Source organism: Oncorhynchus tshawytscha, linkage group LG07, assembly GCF_018296145.1.
Source record: "Oncorhynchus tshawytscha isolate Ot180627B linkage group LG07, Otsh_v2.0, whole genome shotgun sequence".
Taxonomy (NCBI): Eukaryota; Metazoa; Chordata; class Actinopteri; order Salmoniformes; family Salmonidae; genus Oncorhynchus; species Oncorhynchus tshawytscha.
The window spans coordinates 4,603,781-4,621,637 of NC_056435.1; the positions used below are offsets into that span (position 1 = coordinate 4,603,781).

At 45.4% G+C, this 17,857-nt stretch overlaps 1 protein-coding gene across 3 annotated transcripts in view; it reads left to right on the plus strand.

Annotated features, from left to right (window-relative positions):
• The window catches only part of LOC112253693 (vang-like protein 1), a 53,484-nt gene that overhangs the window by 23,958 nt on the left and 11,669 nt on the right, over positions 1 to 17,857 (plus strand). For all 3 annotated transcript variants that reach the window (XM_024425640.2, XM_042323945.1, XM_042323946.1), the window contains exons 4-5: positions 10,801 to 11,232; positions 13,139 to 13,314. In XM_024425640.2, the coding sequence (XP_024281408.2) occupies positions 10,801 to 11,232; positions 13,139 to 13,314 (608 nt within the window). The remainder of the gene's footprint in view (positions 1 to 10,800; positions 11,233 to 13,138; positions 13,315 to 17,857) is intronic.

Here is a 17,857-nt window from a genome sequence, read left to right on the forward strand (position 1 = left end):
GCCCAATTAAAGCAGTGCCTGTCCTCTGAGATGGTTAGGTAAAGAGGTAACAACCGGACTACAGTGCATTTCTAAGCAGACTGCAGGTAGGTCTGTGTTGGGGAAGTACGAGGTACAGTAGTAGCGATGTCGGGACCTTGGATGCAGCACGGGGCTTGTTCTCATGTCTTTTTCCACACCCCCCATTGTTCCATGGTGAGTTGAGTATGCTTCTCTATGAGTTGTGGTCTCTTAAACAAAATTATTCCATGTTTCTGTGTTTTCTGCTCATGCAAGTTCCTTGCTCTGGCACGGTTTTCTTGGGGTTGAGGCGAGTTCTAGGCCATCTATGCAGGAGACAAGTGGTTGAAGACGTCTAGGGTTGCAAAGGGTGGGAAACTTTCCGGTAAGTTTCTGGAATTTTTCCAGAAATTTTCCGTGAAGTTCATTTTGGGAATTTTGCTTAAATTCATTCAAAAAGTTAGCTTATAACAGTGAACCTTTTTTTGTGGGATACACATATGTCAATTCTAGGTCTTGTGGCATATTTTGGTTAAACTATCCCCAATTCAAAGCCAACCTCTGCATACAGCTGATTCTCAAGATCTTGCACACTAATGAGATGCTATTGAGCCCACACTACTACACTGTCTGAGCCAAGGACTACATGCTTTCTGGTAAGTTTTGATTCAAATACTGGGTGGGGTGAATATATTTTATACGACATGCATAATTTTTTGTTAACTAGTAAATAGTAGCCTACAGCAAAGTGTGTTTAAATCATTTCTAACTTGTTAACAATTTCTACTAGTTCGTTTTGGGGTTTTAGCTTGCTTGAGCCTGCTAACTGAGTGTTAATTCACCTGTTTCCATACATGTTTCATTTTAAAACATTTATCTTACAAAGGAGTTGTTTCATCTAACTGCTTAACTATTTATCTCTACATGGAATTGCATTTGGGGTTTATTACTCATTTTTTAAAGATCTTTACAGGAAAATGCCACGGGCACTATCATGTGTGGAGACATTTCACTGCTGCTAATGTAAAAGGAAAGCTGTGTACATTTGCAAATACTGTGCCAAATCATATGTGAAGAATGCAACAAAGATGTAGAATTATCTGGCCAAGTGCATAAAGTTCCCTCAGCGCTCATAACAAGTAACCTCTGACCAAAGTCCCTCCACTTCTATTTGGGGTGAAAAATGATGAATTAGACACCTTATGGACAGCAACAGCTCATGGTGCTCCTAGAATCAGATGTTTTTTTTTTACTCAATGGAGTAACGTAGTCAGAAATACTGATGAATGTCTTGCTCGAGCTGTGTATGCAACTGGTTCACCTCTGATGCTCACAGGCAATGTGTATTGGAAGAGATTTCTGAATGTTCTTCACCCAGTATACACCCCTCCAACCAGACATGCTTTATCTATTCTTTTGCTGGATGCAGAGTTCAAGTGAAGGTCAGGCAAATCATAGAGAATGCAGACTGTATTGCAATCATCTCTGATGGGTGGTTGAATGTTCGTGGGCAAGGAATAATTAACTACATCATCTCCACCCCTCAACCAGTATTCTACAAGAGCACAGACACAAGGGACAACAGACCCACCAGTCTCTACATTGAAGATGAGCTGAAGACAGTCATCAATGACCTTGGACCACAGAAGATATGCACTGGTGACAGACAATGCTGTGAACATGAAGGCTGCTTGGTCTAAAGTGGAGGAGTCCTACCCTCACATCACACACATTGGCTGTGCTGCTCATGCATTGAATCTGCTCCTCAAGGACATCATGGCACTAAAAACAATGGATACACTCTACAAGAGAGCCAAGGAAATGGTTAGGTATGTGAAGGGTCATCAAGATATAGCAGCAATCTACCTCACCAAGAATAGTGAGAAGAATAAGAGCACCACATTGAAGCTGCCCAGCAACACCCGTTGGGGTGGTGTGGTCATCATGTTTGAAAATCTCCTGGAGGGGAAGGAGTCTCTCCAAGAAATGGCCATATCACAGTCTGCCGATATGGACAGCCCCATCAAGAGGATCCTCCTGGATGATGTATTTTGGGAGAGAGTGGTAAGCATCCTGAAACTCCTGAAACCTATAGCAGTAGCCATTGAACGGATTGAGGGAGACAATGCCATCCTGTCTGATGTCCAGACTCTGCTTGTAGATGTAAGAGAAGAAATCCATACTGCCCTGCCCACTTCACTGTTGCTCCAAGCAGAGGAAACTGCAGTTCTGAAATACATCAAAAAGCGTGTAGACTTCTGCCTGAAGCCCATACATGCTACTGCGTACATGTTGGACCCCACGTATACTGGCAAAAGCATCCTGTCTGGTGCAGAGATCAACGAGGCCTATGGTGTCATCACGACAGTGTCTCGCCACCTTGGCCTGGATGAGAGCAAGGTTTCTTGGCAGTCTGGCAAAGTACACTTCCAAGCAAGGGCTTTGGGATGGAGATGCAATACGGCAGTTATGCCAACAAAATCAATCAATCACAAAATCAATCAATGTATGTATAAAGCTCTTTTTACATCAGCCGATGTCACAAAGTGCTGTACAGAAACCCAGCCTAAAACCCCAAACAGCAAGCAATGTAGATGTAGAAGCACGGTGGCTAGGAAAAACTCCCTTGAAAGTCAGGAACTTAGGAAGAAACCTAGAGAGGAACCAGGTTCTGAGGGGTGGCCAGTCCTCTTCTGGCTTTGCCAGGTGGAGATTATAACAGAACATGGCCAAGATGTTCAAACGTTCATATCTGACCAGCAGGGTCAGATAATAATAATCACTGTGGTTGTAGAGGGTGCAACAGGACAGCACCTCAGGAGTAAATGTCAGTTGTCTTTTCATTGCCGATCATTCAGAGACAGCGGGTGCGGTAGAGAGTGAGTCCAAAACAGAATACTCCAGATATATCTCATCAGCCACCTGGTGGAAGGGACTTTGTGAATCAGAGGCTCTTTCTCTGTTGCCTCCGTCATCCTCCAAATCCCACCAACATCAGTTGCTTCAGATCGCAACTGGTCCTTGTTTGGGAACACACACCAAAGCACAAGGGTTGAATAATTGGTGGCCACCTGGGAAATTGAGTCTTTTTGAGCCTGACAAATAGCCATCCTCAGCAAGGTTGGAAATTGGCAGTGAGGATGAGGCCTCAGAGTCTGATGTTCAAGAGGTGGACATTGAGGAGGTCCAGGGAGAAGACATGGAAGCCTGAGAGGAAGACAACCAAAGCTTAAGTTGCTAGAATATCATTTTCAGACGTATGTTGAAAACATTTTTGGGAGATGCGATGGATCTTTGGGGATTATTCAATATTCCCTTTCGTTGTTCAGTGAAATCATCCCATGTGACGAGTCAACTCATTTAATTAAAGTTCAATTCGTAACAATTATTTTACATTTTATTTCTATTGGAAGGATTTAATCATTTGCAATTATGTCTACTTATAAGGAAAAATGGTTATGTTTCTGTCTCCCTTATGATATGGTATTTAAATCCAATGCCAAAAACATCTACAATTAATTCCCATATATTTCCTTTAATTCCTGTTAATTCCCATGGAAATGTTCCACCTCTGAATATTCCCCAAAATGTGCAACCCTAATGACGTCGCTTCTTCACACAGGAAGTGAGTTACTATGTCCACTCCAGTTCTTTTGGAGATCTGCGTTTTACTTGAATCTGAAGAGTTTCTATGTTTATTTTAAGGACGTCTCCGTCTTTTAGTAGCAAGGGGTCTTCTAACGTTGGTGTGACTGTGTGGTTGTATTGTCACCCTACATAGAGGCTGCTAAAACCCTGCAATCCAAAGTCAGTTCATCCGTACAAAGACTGTCATCGTCACTGTGTGTTCATTTGTTGGCCCGAACCGCCCAGATCCCTCGTCAGGCCCTTTGCTGACGAGGGATCAGGGAAGTCGTAACACCATCACACCGCAGTGCTCAGTGGCTCAGAAGGAATGGACAGAGTGGTTTTCACTGGAGCAAAGATGAGCAGAGAGAGAATGAGAGAAGTTGCCCCAGGGAAGTGAAGGAATAGAAAAGAGCGTTTAAAGATGGGGGGGTATAATGGGGTGGCAGGCAGGAGCCCTCTGAGCCTAATTGGTTTATTATTTTGTTTGCTCTCTCTCTCTCTGGGGGGCACGGCTGTTTGTTTAATGGACCCCCCCTTCATCCTCCACTGGCCCTTTCACACCCCCCACCCCCCATCTCGCTGCTATTAGGACATCCCATGTGATGTCTCTCTGTGTGTGTGTGTGTGTGTGTGTGTGTTGCTTTTCAAAGCCTGTACATTAAACCCAGAGACACACAGCCCATACAGTACAATCTCTCTCGGGGAGTGATGGAGATCTAGTGGTGAGGCTGCAGCAGAGAGGTTGTCTCCGAGTGGAGAGATGCACTAGCTGGATCTCTCTGGCCAAGCTTCTCCCTGTCCTGGCCGGGCGACGCTGTTACACGTTAAAGTTTGCCGTGTCGACATGAGCTCTCTGCTCTCCGCTTTGATGGAGACTGTGGAGGTGGTGATGGTGGTGGAGACCTCCAAGGAAGAGGAAGTCTCCAACTCTCCACCTGGGGACACTCCTGCTCTCAGCCCTGGGCCATGCACAGAGTCAGGCCAGGTAAGACACAGTAACCACGGACTGTGTGTTGGATGGCCAAGGGCTGTAACATTTCCTTCTATATAAGTGGATATTTGAGGTCTGGATCCAAGGAGTTGACATGCATGCAACTGGCAAGCCATTCGTGTTCAAGTAGTGTGCGTGCATTTGTTAAATACAGATAGAGACAGTGTTTTTGGTGTAGCTGTCGTTGTCTGTGAGACCACTGTTTTAGAAGTGATTTAAAAATGGCTGTCTTTTTGGAGGGAGAAATCTGCTCTGTGATGACTGCGGTGATGACAAAGCTGGAATCTTATGGTCATTTTACATGAATTTCAAAATGAGCTGCATCTCACGATGTGATAGGAGGGTTAGAGGACAAGTGTTTAGTTTAAATAGAAGTCATCATTTTACCTGGAGAACTCCTATTTATCCCTACTGACTCTTTCTGGCAGTCTGAACTCCCACCTTGTTCCTGACTGTTCCACCTACTTCCTCCATGTTCGTGTAGAACATTGCTACTGCCCACCTTCTCTGTCTTGACATGTAATTGGCAGCTTTGTTTGCTTTGCATTGCTTGTCACGACTGTGGTTGGGGCTGAATATTAACAGCTTCTAGGAATGTCCCCTGTACGTTGCTATATTTACAGAACCACACACCTCTCATTTCCCGCGAGTCTGTTGAGTGCTTATGCTCCGTCTCTGAGCAAAGGGCCCTGTTTGATCTACCCCACAGACCACAGCAGCACACAGCCCTTTTTATGGACATGTGATTTAACATTGGAGACAATAGCTTGTATTTATAGTCACGCATAGTGTTACTGTATTTCACTTAATTTGTATGTGGAGAAAGATTCCCACCGGTGACACGTTAGTAACACACACACACACACACACACACACACACACACTGAATTGTTGGCAACATTAATATTTCTACACTTTGGTTTGACAAACATTTCCTTCCTGATCGTCTTCATTTTTTATAATAGAATGAAAGTAGTCCTGAGTGAAAATGTTTGTATTTTTTGCATGTGTGAAAGGGAAGTGGGGATAAACCTACTCAGTTGCACAACTGAATGCATTCAACCAAAATGTCTTCTGCATTTATACCCAACCCCTCCGAATCAGAGGCTGCCTTAACCGACGTCCAGGTCATCGGCGCCCGGGGAGCAGGTGGTGTTAGGGGGTTAACTGCCTTGCTCAAGGGTAAAACGACAGATTTATTTCACCTTGCCCGGCTCGGGGATTCTAACCAGCGACCTTTCGGTTATTGGCCCAACACTCTTAGCTGCTAGGCTGCCTAGCGTGTGTATAGATTGGGTAGATGTCTTATTGCCCAGTTTCTCAGCACTCAGAATGTTAGTTTTTAGGCACCTCTGTCTGTCTCTCTTTGTCTCTGTCTGTCGCTCCCTCATTCTGTTCAGATTTCATAGGAGTGCTCATAGCCATTGGGATGTCGGTGTCGCTCACTCCCCTCTGTCCAGTGTACTCTCTTTACCGTCTCCCCTCTCCCCCTCTTTCTGAATGCGTATCAGCGTGTGGGAGAGAACATGTCAAATTGGATGTTTCAATGGCTATTCAGCTGACTTTTCACTGTATAACCCCTCCCCCACCACCATAGAGTTGTTGGTGAATCACCGCAGGTTTCTGATTAGGGTGGATGTTGTGGATGGGCCTGAGAGGTGTGTGTGTGGGGGATGTAATACTCTACGATCCCTCTCCCTTCTCTCTCATTCACATTTCTCCTGTCTCCCTTCGGCTCTCCTCTCTCGCTATTTTGTCTGCCCCCTTTCCTCCTCTGTGTGTCTGTGATGGTGAATGTGTTGAATGGTAGTGGTGCCAGCCAGGTGCAGGCATCTCTCTCTGCTTTTAGATCAGCGCCCTGATGATTCTCTAGTCCTATCAGGAGATTTGGGTCAGTGTTATACTCAGGCAAGCACAGGGAAACCCAAGGCAGGCAAGGGCCCAAACTTCTCCATCCAAAATTGCCAAACTCTCTATCTAAAGCCAGCCCTGGTTGGTACGGGACAACCAATGGAAAACCCTTAATGGAGTGTTTCTCTAGATCACTTCATCAAAATGAGATGATTGATTTAAAATGGGATTCTATTCTTAAAGCCATCTCTCTGTCTGTCTCTCTCTCTCTGTGTGTGTTTTGAAGTATCCATTGTTTCACACTCTCACCATGGCGTGGCAAAGGACCTCTTCAACACCCTTTAGTGTTAATGAGGGCTCTCTTATACACACACACACACTCTCACTCTCACACAGTTGAGAGCTGCATCAATTACCTTGCCTCTCCTCCTCTACCCCTTTCCCCACTCATTACTGTGACAGGTTTGGGTTTGTAGGTCAGGTAATAACCCTGGTGTGTTCTCTGTGGACACACGGCTCTTCCTGGTTCAGTGGGGAGGTGGAGACTTTGCTATGGGCTGTGGTGGTATAGTTAAGGTGCTGATGCTCAACACCACCCGGAAACTACACAATGGGGTCAGCTGACTCCTATATCAAAATCACAGGAGGGAACTGTTGAAATGGCACTGAAATATGTTCCAGTGTTGAATGGTGCAATTCAAGCCAGCCATGTGACCTGAACATTCAATCAGATGTGGATGTTTGTTTTCCACCTGAATGGAAATGTGCAGTTACATAACAACCACCTTTGTCTTGACCCCGTGACCTCCTCGCCCCAAAGGTCATACAGCAGCTCTACACTGATTTACAGCCTACCCATTGGTCCATTATAAGGATTATTCTCTGGAGGCCAGACTCACTGGACTAATGGGTATTTACGACTGTCAGGATGTGTTATTGGTCAGGATAGTATCAGGAATGTTATCCGTTAGGTGGGTCAGTTTTACTGTTTCAGATAAGAACCTGGACATTTGACTATGTCGTCAACCCCTCCCTTGGCCTGCTTGAATTGGCAGAAAGTCATGATATAAGAGGTTTTATTACTAAATGGATGGAATTCAGCCTGTAGGAATGGAGGAGCGACGGAGGTGTAGTTTCTATGGCGTACACAACCTATTCCCCCTTAGGAGACTGAAAAGATTTGGCATGGGTCCTCAGATCCTCAAAAGGTTCTACAGCTGCACCATCGAGAGCATCCTGACTGGTTGCATCACTGCCTGGTATGGCAACTGCTCGGCCTCCGACTGCAAGGCACTACAGAGGGTAGTGTGTACGGCCCAGTGCATCACTGGTGCCAAGCTTCCTGCCATCCAGGACCTCTATACCAGTTGGCGTCAGAGGAAGGCCCTAAAAATTATCAAAGACTCCAGCCACCCTAGTCATAGACTGTTCTCTGCTACCACACGGCAAGCGGTACCGGAGCGCCAAGTCTAGGTCCAAGAGGCTTCTAAACAGCTTCTACCCCCAAGCCATAAGACTCCTATATACAGGTACCCACTGTATATAGCCTCCACATTGACTCTGTACCGGTACCCCCTGTATATACAGTGCCTTGCGAAAGTATTCGGCCCCCTTGAACTTTGCGACCTTTTGCCACATTTCAGGCTTCAAACATAAAGATATAAAACTGTATTTTTTTGTGAAGAATCAACAACAAGTGGGACACTCATGAAGTGGAACGACATTTATTGGATATTTCAAACTTTTTTAACAAATCAAAAACTGAAAAATTGGGCGTGCAAAATTATTCAGCCCCCTTAAGTTAATACTTTGTAGCGCCACCTTTTGCTGCGATTACAGCTGTAAGTCGCTTGGGGTATGTCTCTATCAGTTTTGCACATCGAGAGACTGACATTTTTTTCCCATTCCTCCTTGCAAAACAGCTCGAGCTCAGTGAGGTTGGATGGAGAGCATTTGAACAGCAGTTTTCAGTTCTTTCCACAGCTTCTTGATTGGATTCAGGTCTGGACTTTGACTTGGCCATTCTAACTCCTGGATATGTTTATTTTTGAACCATTCCATTGTAGATTTTGCTTTTTGTTTTGGATCATTGTCTTGTTGGAAGACAAATCTCCGTCCCAGTCTCAGGTCTTTTGCAGACTCCATCAGGTTTTCTTCCAGAATGGTCCTGTATTTGGCTCCATCCATCTTCCCATCAATTTTAACCATCTTCCCTGTCCCTGCTGAAGAAAAGCAGGCCCAAACCATGATGCTGCCACCACCATGTTTGACAGTGGGGATGGTGTGTTCAGGGTGATGAGCTGTGTTGCTTTTACACCAAACGTAACGTTTTGCATTGTTGCCAAAAAGTTCAATTTTGGTTTCATCTGACCAGAGCACCTTCTTCCACATGTTTGGTGTGTCTCCCAGGTGGCTTGTGGCAAACTTTAAACGGCACTTTTTATGGATATCTTTAAGAAATGGCTTTCTTCTTGCCACTCTTCCATAAAGGCCAGATTTGTGCAATATACGACTGATTGTTGTCCTATGGACAGAGTCTCGCACCTCAGCTGTAGATCTCTGCAGTTCATCCAGAGTGATCATGGGCCTCTTGGCTGCATCTCTGATCAGTCTTCTCCTTGTATGAGCTGAAAGTTTAGAGGGACGGCCAGGTCTTGGTAGATTTGCAGTGGTCTGATACTCCTTCCATTTCAATATTATCGCTTGCACAGTGCTCCTTGGGATGTTTAAAGCTTGGGAAATCTTTTTGTATCCAAATCCGGCTTTAAACTTCTTCACAACAGTATCTCGAACCTGCCTGGTGTGTTCCTTGTTCTTCATGATGCTCTCTGCGCTTTTAACGGACCTCTGAGACTATCACAGTGCAGGTGCATTTATACGGAGACTTGATTACACACAGGTGGATTGTATTTATCATCATTAGTCATTTGGATCATTCAGAGATCCTCACTGAACTTCTGGAGAGAGTTTGCTGCACTGAAAGTAAAGGGGCTGAATAATTTTGCACGCCCAATTTTTCAGTTTACCGGTACCCCCTGTATATAGCCTCCACATTGACTATGTACTGGTACCCCCTGTATATAGCCTCCACATTGACTATGTACCGGTACCCCCCCTGTATATAGTCATGCTATTGTTATTTTACTGCTGCTCTTAATTATTTGTTACTTTTATTTCTTATTTTTGTAGATATTTTTCTTAACTGCGTTGTTGGTTAAGGGCTTGTAAGTAATCATTTCACTAAGGTCTTCACTTGTTGTATTCTGCGCATGTGACAAATACAATTAGATTTTATATGTCTCACTTGGTGCTCTCTGGTTTCATTCAATTTTGACCTCCTTTTGAAGTTGAACACAATGTAATAACCATGGTGGGTTGTCTGTAAGGGGCTTGGGATAGAAGTGTATTTGATGTCCCTAATGTATTGAACCCACAACAGCAACATTTAATTAAATGTAGTTTGTCTCTGGACACTGCAGTAGGAGCTGGCCTGATTACAGTGGGGTATTAACTGTGGATGCTGCATCTTTCCGACTGGGGATAGAGTGTCTCTGTAAAGCTGGGCCTTCTAGTGTTCTGCCTCCTTCTGCCCATCCTGTGCTGTTTTAACTCCTAGGGCCATGGGACAGAGAGACCCCCCCCCCCACACACACACACACACTGTGCAGTCCCCTATACAGATGGATGGTAAATGCATCCTGTATGAATTCCCTTTTCTCCCCTCTGTGCTATTTTTAACTGCCTGCTGATTTAAATTGGAGTCTGCTGAGGAAATCAAATCAGGCTCCATCTGTTGTCGTTGGGGAACTAGGGAAAGAGCAGCAAGATGGATAGATAGTCTCTGGTCTTGTCTGTCCAGTCTCCCTGTTGGTTTGTATTGGGTAGCCCTCTCTGTCAGCTCAGTTAGCAGTCTACACTGTGGGCCTGTGTTGGTACAGTGTTATAAAGGCTCTTATCTGTGTTGTTTCAGTAGCTCTCGCCAGTCACAAATGACCTTTATTATCTGTGGTTGCCAGAAAACACAGACGTCAGCGCCTCGCCTCGCGTACCCCAGGCAGTCAGTCCATTCTGTTTTCTTTTTCCATTTCCCATCTTTCTTTCTCTTGTTCTCTAACTCTTTGTTTGCTTGTCCTCCCCTCCCTGGTTGACTTTTGAACGGAAATGAGCACAGCTTTAAGCTGTCTATAGAAATGAGCCTAGAGTAGACAATTCCAGCCTGACTTGCCAGATTTATAACTTTTCCTGTCTCTAATAAATTTGACTCTAGTAGTAACATGCTCATATGCTACAATATTTAACACTGACTCTTCTCCCCCCCCTCCTCCCAGGATGACAACTGGGGTGAGACCACCACGGCCGTCACGGGGACGTCGGAACACAGCCTGTCCCAGGAGGACATTGTCCGGATCACCAAGGACCTGGAGGACAGCGTGGGCCTGGACTGCCGGCGCTACTTTAGCCTGACCCTGGCTGTGGTTCTGGGCCTGCTGGTCTTCCTCACTCCCCTGGCCTTCCTGGCTCTCCCCCACCTCCTCTGGCCTGACAAGCTCCTGGTGTGCGGCACGGCCTGCGAGGGCCTCTTTATTTCCGTGGCGTTTAAGCTGTTGATACTGCTGTTGGCCGTGTGGGCACTGTTCTTCCGGGCTCCGCGCGCCGGCCTGCCCCGGGTGTTTGTGTTCAGAGCGCTGCTGGCCGTGCTGGTGCTGCTGTTCGTCGTGTCCTACTGGCTGTTCTATGGCGTAAGGATACTGGACTCCCAGGTACAGTAGAGAGAGAGAGCGAGAGACTCACACTCAGTGTTTGTAATGTGTCTAATTACTGGCCACCACATCTGCCTCTTCAAGTATTCAGTTTGTTTGGCATTGCTTTCATCTGTGTAGATCTCTTGTCATGAATGTGTGTGTACCACAGGAGGATTGGTGGCACCTTAATTGGGGAGGACGGAGTCGTGGTAATGACTGGAGCGGAATCAGTGGAATGTTATGTAACACATGGTTTCTATGTGTCTGTCATTCCATTCGCTCTGTTCCAGCCATTATTATGAGCCGTTCTCCCCTCTGCAGCCTCCACTGGTGTGTTCCTACAGTCGTGGCCAAATGTTTTGAGAATGACACACACTAATTTTCACAAAGTTTGCTGCCTCAGTGTCTTTAGATATTTTTGTCAGATGTTACTATGGAATACTGAAGTATAATTACAAGCATTTGATAAGGGTCAAAGGCTTTTATTGACAATTACAATTAGTTGATGCAAAGAGTCAATATTTGCAGTGTTGACCCTTCTTTTTCAAGACCTCTGCAATCCTCTCTGGCATGCTGTCAATTAACTTCTGGGCCACATCCTGACTGATGGCAGCCCATTCTTGCATAATCAATGCTTGGAGTTTGTCCGAATTTGTGAGGTTTTGTTTGTCCACTCGCCTCTTGAGAATTGACCACAAGTTCTCAATGGGATTAAGGTCTGGGGAGTTTCCTGGCCATGGACCCAAAATATCAATGTTTTGTTCCCCGAGCCACTTAGTTATCACTTTTGCCTTATGGCAAGGTGCTCCATCATGCTGGAAAAGGCATTGTTCATCACCAAACTGTTCCTGGATGGTTGGGAGAAGTTGCTCTTGGAGGATGTGTTGGTACCATTCTTTATTCATGGCTGTGTTCTTAGGCAAAATTGTGAGTGAGCCCACTCCCTTGGCTGAGAAGCAACCTCACACATGAATGGTCTCAGGATGCTTTACTGTTGGCATGACACAGGACTGATGGTAGTGCTCACCGTGACTTCTCCAGACAAGCTTTTTTCCGGATGCACCAAACAATCGGAAAGGGGATTCATCAGAGAAAATGACTTTACCCCAGGCCGGCAGGCCAATCCCTGTACCTTTTGCAGAATATCAGTCTGTCCCTGATGTTTTTCCTGGAGAAAAGTGGCTTCTTTGCTGCCCTTCTTGACACCAGGCCATCCTCAAAGTCTTTGCCTCACTGTGCGTGCAGATGCACTCACACCTGCCTGCTGACATTCATGAGCAAGCTCTGTACTGGTGGTGCCCCGATCCCGCAGCTGAATCAACTTTAGGAGGCGGTCCTGGAGCTTGCTGGACTTTCTTCTTCACAACAATTGAACCGCTCTCCTTGAAGTTCTTGACGATCCGATAATGGTTGATTTCGGTGCAATCTTACTGGCAGCAATATCCTTGCCTGTGAAGCCCTTTTTGTGCAAAGCAATGATGACGGCACGTGTTTCCTTGCAGGTAACCATGTTTGACAGAGGAAGAACAATGATTCCAAGCATCACCCTCCTTTTGAAGCTTCCAGTCTGTTATTCGAACTCAATCAGCATGACCAAGTGATCTCCAGCCTTGTTCTCGTCAACACTCACACCTGTGGTAACGAGAGAATCAGTGACATGATGTCAGTTGGTCCTTTTGTGGCAGGGCTGAAATGCAGTGGAAATGTTTTTGGGGGATTCAGTTCCTTTGCATGCCAAGGAGGGACTTTGTTATGAAGAGTGATCAGATGAATTGCATTCTGGAGTATATGCAAATTGCCATCATACAAACTGAGGCAGCAGACTTTGTGAAAATTAATATTTGTGTCATTCTCAAAACCTTTGGCCACGACTGTATGTAGTGTATTGACACTAACAGCTGCTGGGTTGTCTTGTTGTTCCCAGGATGAGAACTACCAGGGCATTGTGCAGTACGCTGTATCTCTAGTGGACGCTCTGCTCTTCATCCACTACCTGGCCATCGTTCTGCTGGAGCTCAGGCAGCTGCAGCCCGCCTTCTCTGTCTGCGTCACGCGCTCCACCGACGGAGAGACACGCCACTACAACCTGGGCCAGCTCAGGTGAGATGCGGAGGGAGAGGGCGGGTGAGCGAGAGGGGGCAGGGGAAGGGAGACTGATGGGGGGGATGCGAGAGGAGATAATTCCTTGAAAGTAAGACGGGACAACTCATTGGGTAGAGCATGCTGAGAAGGAGAGAGCAGAGAAAAGAAAGTAAGAGGTGTGTGTGTGTGTGATGAGTAATAGAAGTAATAAGCCAGAGAGAACAGCTCAGACTAGAAGAACCTGGTCTGTAATGACTGTCCTTTTGATGTGCCGTCTGACTGTACCAGGAAGAGGTTTTACCTCATGACGAGTTGCTGAAAGATGTAGTAAGACTGTCAAAATCCTATCTCGCTCTCGCATATCCCCTTTTGTGAGGGCCTCAAACATAACATATGTTGGTATTATGCCGGGGCCCTCTGTTTCACCTTTGTCTACCTAAGTACAGTGGCAGATGATGGACATGTAAAGTGCTTTAGCCTCTGCTTCACTAGTGTTGTTAGAGGCTGCCCTGGGGCTGTTGTCGCTCATAACGTGCCTTGCTATTTTCCTCAGCTGGCCAACGCAGCATCACTCTCTCTGTTGTCTGTATGCACTTGTAAACAAACAGCTAATTAGTGCTCCCTACAGGCCACAATGAGCATCTGGTCAGAGAAGATTCATACCAAACACACTCATAATACACACACACACAGATTCTCAGGTTCCAGTGGAGACTGGGTGTGTTTCCAGCCATTTTCCCATGCCTGTCCTCCTCCATTCCCAGGCAACTGGTGAGGACATTCCTCTGTGTCTGGCAGGCAGGCAGGCTGTCTGGCAAGTGTCTGATGGGATATCAGAACAATGAACCTGTCCAGGAGGCCTGTTCTCCTGTCTGACTCTGACCTGGCTGTTCTTTGATGCCAATCTCAGGGCAGAAGAAGCCTGAGGAAATGCTCAAGATCCTAACACCAACATTACCAGAGATTCACCTCTGCAAGAATCTTGCTATTCTCCTCATTAATTGTCCCCCATCTCCAGTGTGGTCTACCATAAGAAGTCGCTACTTATGGTAGAGAAGAGCCACAGGCAACCGAGGCACAGTCAGGCTCATATCTAGGCCAGTGTTTGGGCTTTATTGGTTCCCTCTCTCTGCTGTAGTTTAATAATTGATCAAAGTACCGAGCACCGGAGACCCTGACTGCTCAAAGTGCTGCCTTAGTCACAATGGGTGTATATAGTGTAGTTAATTTTAGGAAGTTGGTTTAGTGGTTTGTACTGGTTTTGTGCTAATGCACAACTGCGTGTGTCTGACGAAACGTCTTCATACAGTATGTATAAATGAATCATAGCTTTTAAAGTGGATTTAAAACTTGACAAAGTTGTTTTAGTGTGCCTTTGTTTTGGCGATGTCAGAATGTGTCTGTCTGTGTGCCATACCAGCGTTGTCTCTGTCTGTCTGTGTGTCTCTGTCTGTGTGCCATACCAGCGGTGTGTCTCTGTCTGTGTGCCATACCAGCGGTGTCTCTGTCTGTCTGTGTGTCTCTGTCTGTGTGCCATACCAGCGGTGTGTCTCTGTCTGTGTGCCATACCAGCGGTGTGTCTCTGTCTGTGTGCCATACCAGCGGTGTGTCTCTGTCTGTCTGTGTGCCATACCAGTGCCATACCAGCGGTGTGTCTCTGTCTGTGTGCCATACCAGCGGTGTGTCTCTGTCTGTGTGCCATACCAGCGGTGTGTCTCTGTCTGTGTGCCATACCAGCGGTGTGTCTCTGTCTGTGTGCCATACCAGCGGTGTGTCTCTGTCTGTGTGCCATACCAGCGGTGTGTCTCTGTCTGTGTGCCATACCAGCGGTGTGTCTCTGTCTGTGTGCCATACCAGCGGTGTGTCTCTGTCTGTCTGTGTGCCATAGCAGCAGTATGTTTATACATCCATGTATTTGACATCGTAGTTGTGGGTTTGTGAACCCACCTGCCTCCTCCATATGTTCACATCCACTAACACCCTTCGTCCTGCCGTGGTCGTTTTCTCTGTATCAGTCATATGGGATATCCAGCACCACTCTGAGATGAATCCCAGGATTGAATCCCTCTATAGGGGACACACAGCTGCTGCTAGTCTACACAATACTCCCTGCAGTGGTAAAGCTGCTTTATAATATATATATATATATAATAGTGCCTTCAGAAAGTGTTCACATGCCTTTTTCCACCTTTTTTTTGTTACAATTGGGATTTAATTCTTTAAAAAAAATCTTTACAAAGTGTCAAAGTGGAAGAAAAATTATATATATATATTTATTATTATTATTATTATTATTATTTTTTAAGATTAATTAAAAATAAAACCCTATCTTGATTACATATATATTCACCCCCTGAGCCAATACCTTTTGGCAGCGATTACAGCTGTGAGTCTTTCTGGGTACGTCTCTAAGAGCTTTCCACACCTGGATTGTACAATTTTTACCCATTTTTATTATTTTTGAAATTCTTCAAGCTCTGTCAAGTTGGTTGATGATCATTGCTAAACAGCCATTTTCAAGTCTCCCCATAGATTTTCAAGTAGATTTAAGTCAAAACTGTAACAAAGCCACTCAGGAACATTCAATGCAACTCAAGTGTATATTTGGCCTTGAGATTTAGGTTATTGTCCTGCTGAAAGGTGAATTTGTCTCCCAGTGTCTGTTGGAAAGCAGACTGAACCAGGTTTTCCTCTAGGATTTTGTCTGTGTTTAGCTCTCTTGCATTTATTTTTAACCAGAAAAACCCTCTCTAGTCCTTGCTGATGACAAGCATATCCATAACATGATGCAGCCATCACCATGCTTGAAAATATGAAGTGGTAATCAGTGAGTGATGTTTTCAGTTGGATTTTCCCCAAACAAAACACTTTGTATTCAGGACAAAATTACTTTAGTGCCTTACTGGAAACCGGATGCATGTTTGGGAATATTTTTTTATTCTGTACAGACTTCCTTCTTTTCACTCTGTCATTTAGATTAGTATTGTGGAGTAACTACAATGTTGTTGATCCATCCTCAGTTTTCTCCTATCACAGCCATTAAACTCTGTAACTGTTTTAAAATCACTATTGGCCTCATGATGAAATCCCTGAGCAGTTTCCTTCCTCTACGGCAACTGAGTTAGGATGGACGCCTGTATCATTGCGGTGACAGGGTGTATTGACACCATCCAAAGTGTAATTTAATAACTTCACCATGCTCAAAGAGATGTTTTTGTATTGTAGGGACCTTACAGATAATTATATGCGTGGTACAGATATGGAGTAATCATAAAAAAATCTGTAATTTTGTAAACAGAAAAACAATTCCAATTTGACATTGGGGTATTATGTGTAGATCAGTGCCACACAATCTAAATAGTATCCATTTTAAATTCAGGCTGTGACAACAAAGTGGAAAAAGTCAAGGCTTCTGCATACTTTCTGAGGGCACTGTGTGTGTGTGTGTGTGTGTATATATACTGCACTGGAATGAGGGAGAGGACATGTCCATAATGTCCTGTCACTTAGCCTGACATTTCCCCTGTGTCAGCACTGGGTGTGTAAAGTTGCATACCTCTCTCACCCCCCCCCAACGTCACTGCTGTTAAGACGTCCCATGACGGTTTCTATCTCCTCTCTCTCTCTCCTCTCGCTCTCGCTCTTACATGTGGAACGGTACACAGCAGTAAACCTTTCTCATGGTGTAGTATCAATAGGGGAATAAAGAGGATGGGTTAGAAGAGAGTTCTGTGTCTGTCTACAGAGGGGGACAGTAGCCTCAGTGTGCTGCCTGGTTGCCCCAGGGGGAAATAGGAAGCACATGCTTCCAGGCCAGCACGTGGTACTTCCTCCCTGACTCGGTCTGCAACAGTAAAGTTAGCGCCCTCGCTCATCTTAACAAATGACATGAGTCCCTGGTAGAGGAGGGGAAAGGGGAGAGGGAGGAGAAAGGAGGGGCAAGGAGGAAGATGTAAAAGGAGAGAGCCCTTTGAATTCAATAGAATTGAAAGAGCGACAGGATTCAGTGTCAAATAGGAGGGCAGGGGAGGAGAGAGGGAGGGGAGACTCCCTCATTCCCTGACATATGGGCTGTTTTTTCTGGAGCTAGGGAACTGTAGACTAGTCAGTTGAGCCGTGAGGAATGACCCTGTGCTTCTGTAGGCCTGTGAAAAGCTGCTTGCATCTGCTGCTGCTCTGTTAGTGGGCACAACGCAGTTACAACGCAGAGGAACTGGGCTCTGACTGTGTCTCAGCAGCGTACTAATAGGGCTAGATTGGATCAGTAGGCTACAATGAGCTACAGCAGAAAATGATCCCTGGCATTTCTAGATGAAAACCATAACGGTCAACCTGGACCTGTGTAAAGGCACGTAAACAAAATGGATACACACGCTTAATGAATTGGTATTGTGTATCTGGCTAATCAGCACTGGTACATTGATCACTTGACTACATGTCTGTGTAGACAATGACTTAGAGATGTGTTCAGGCCATACTCGGTTGCTACATAATGGATTGCTAAAGCACAAGAACAGAACACGTATGTAAAGTCTCAACTGGTGAAATATTGCAGTCTTTG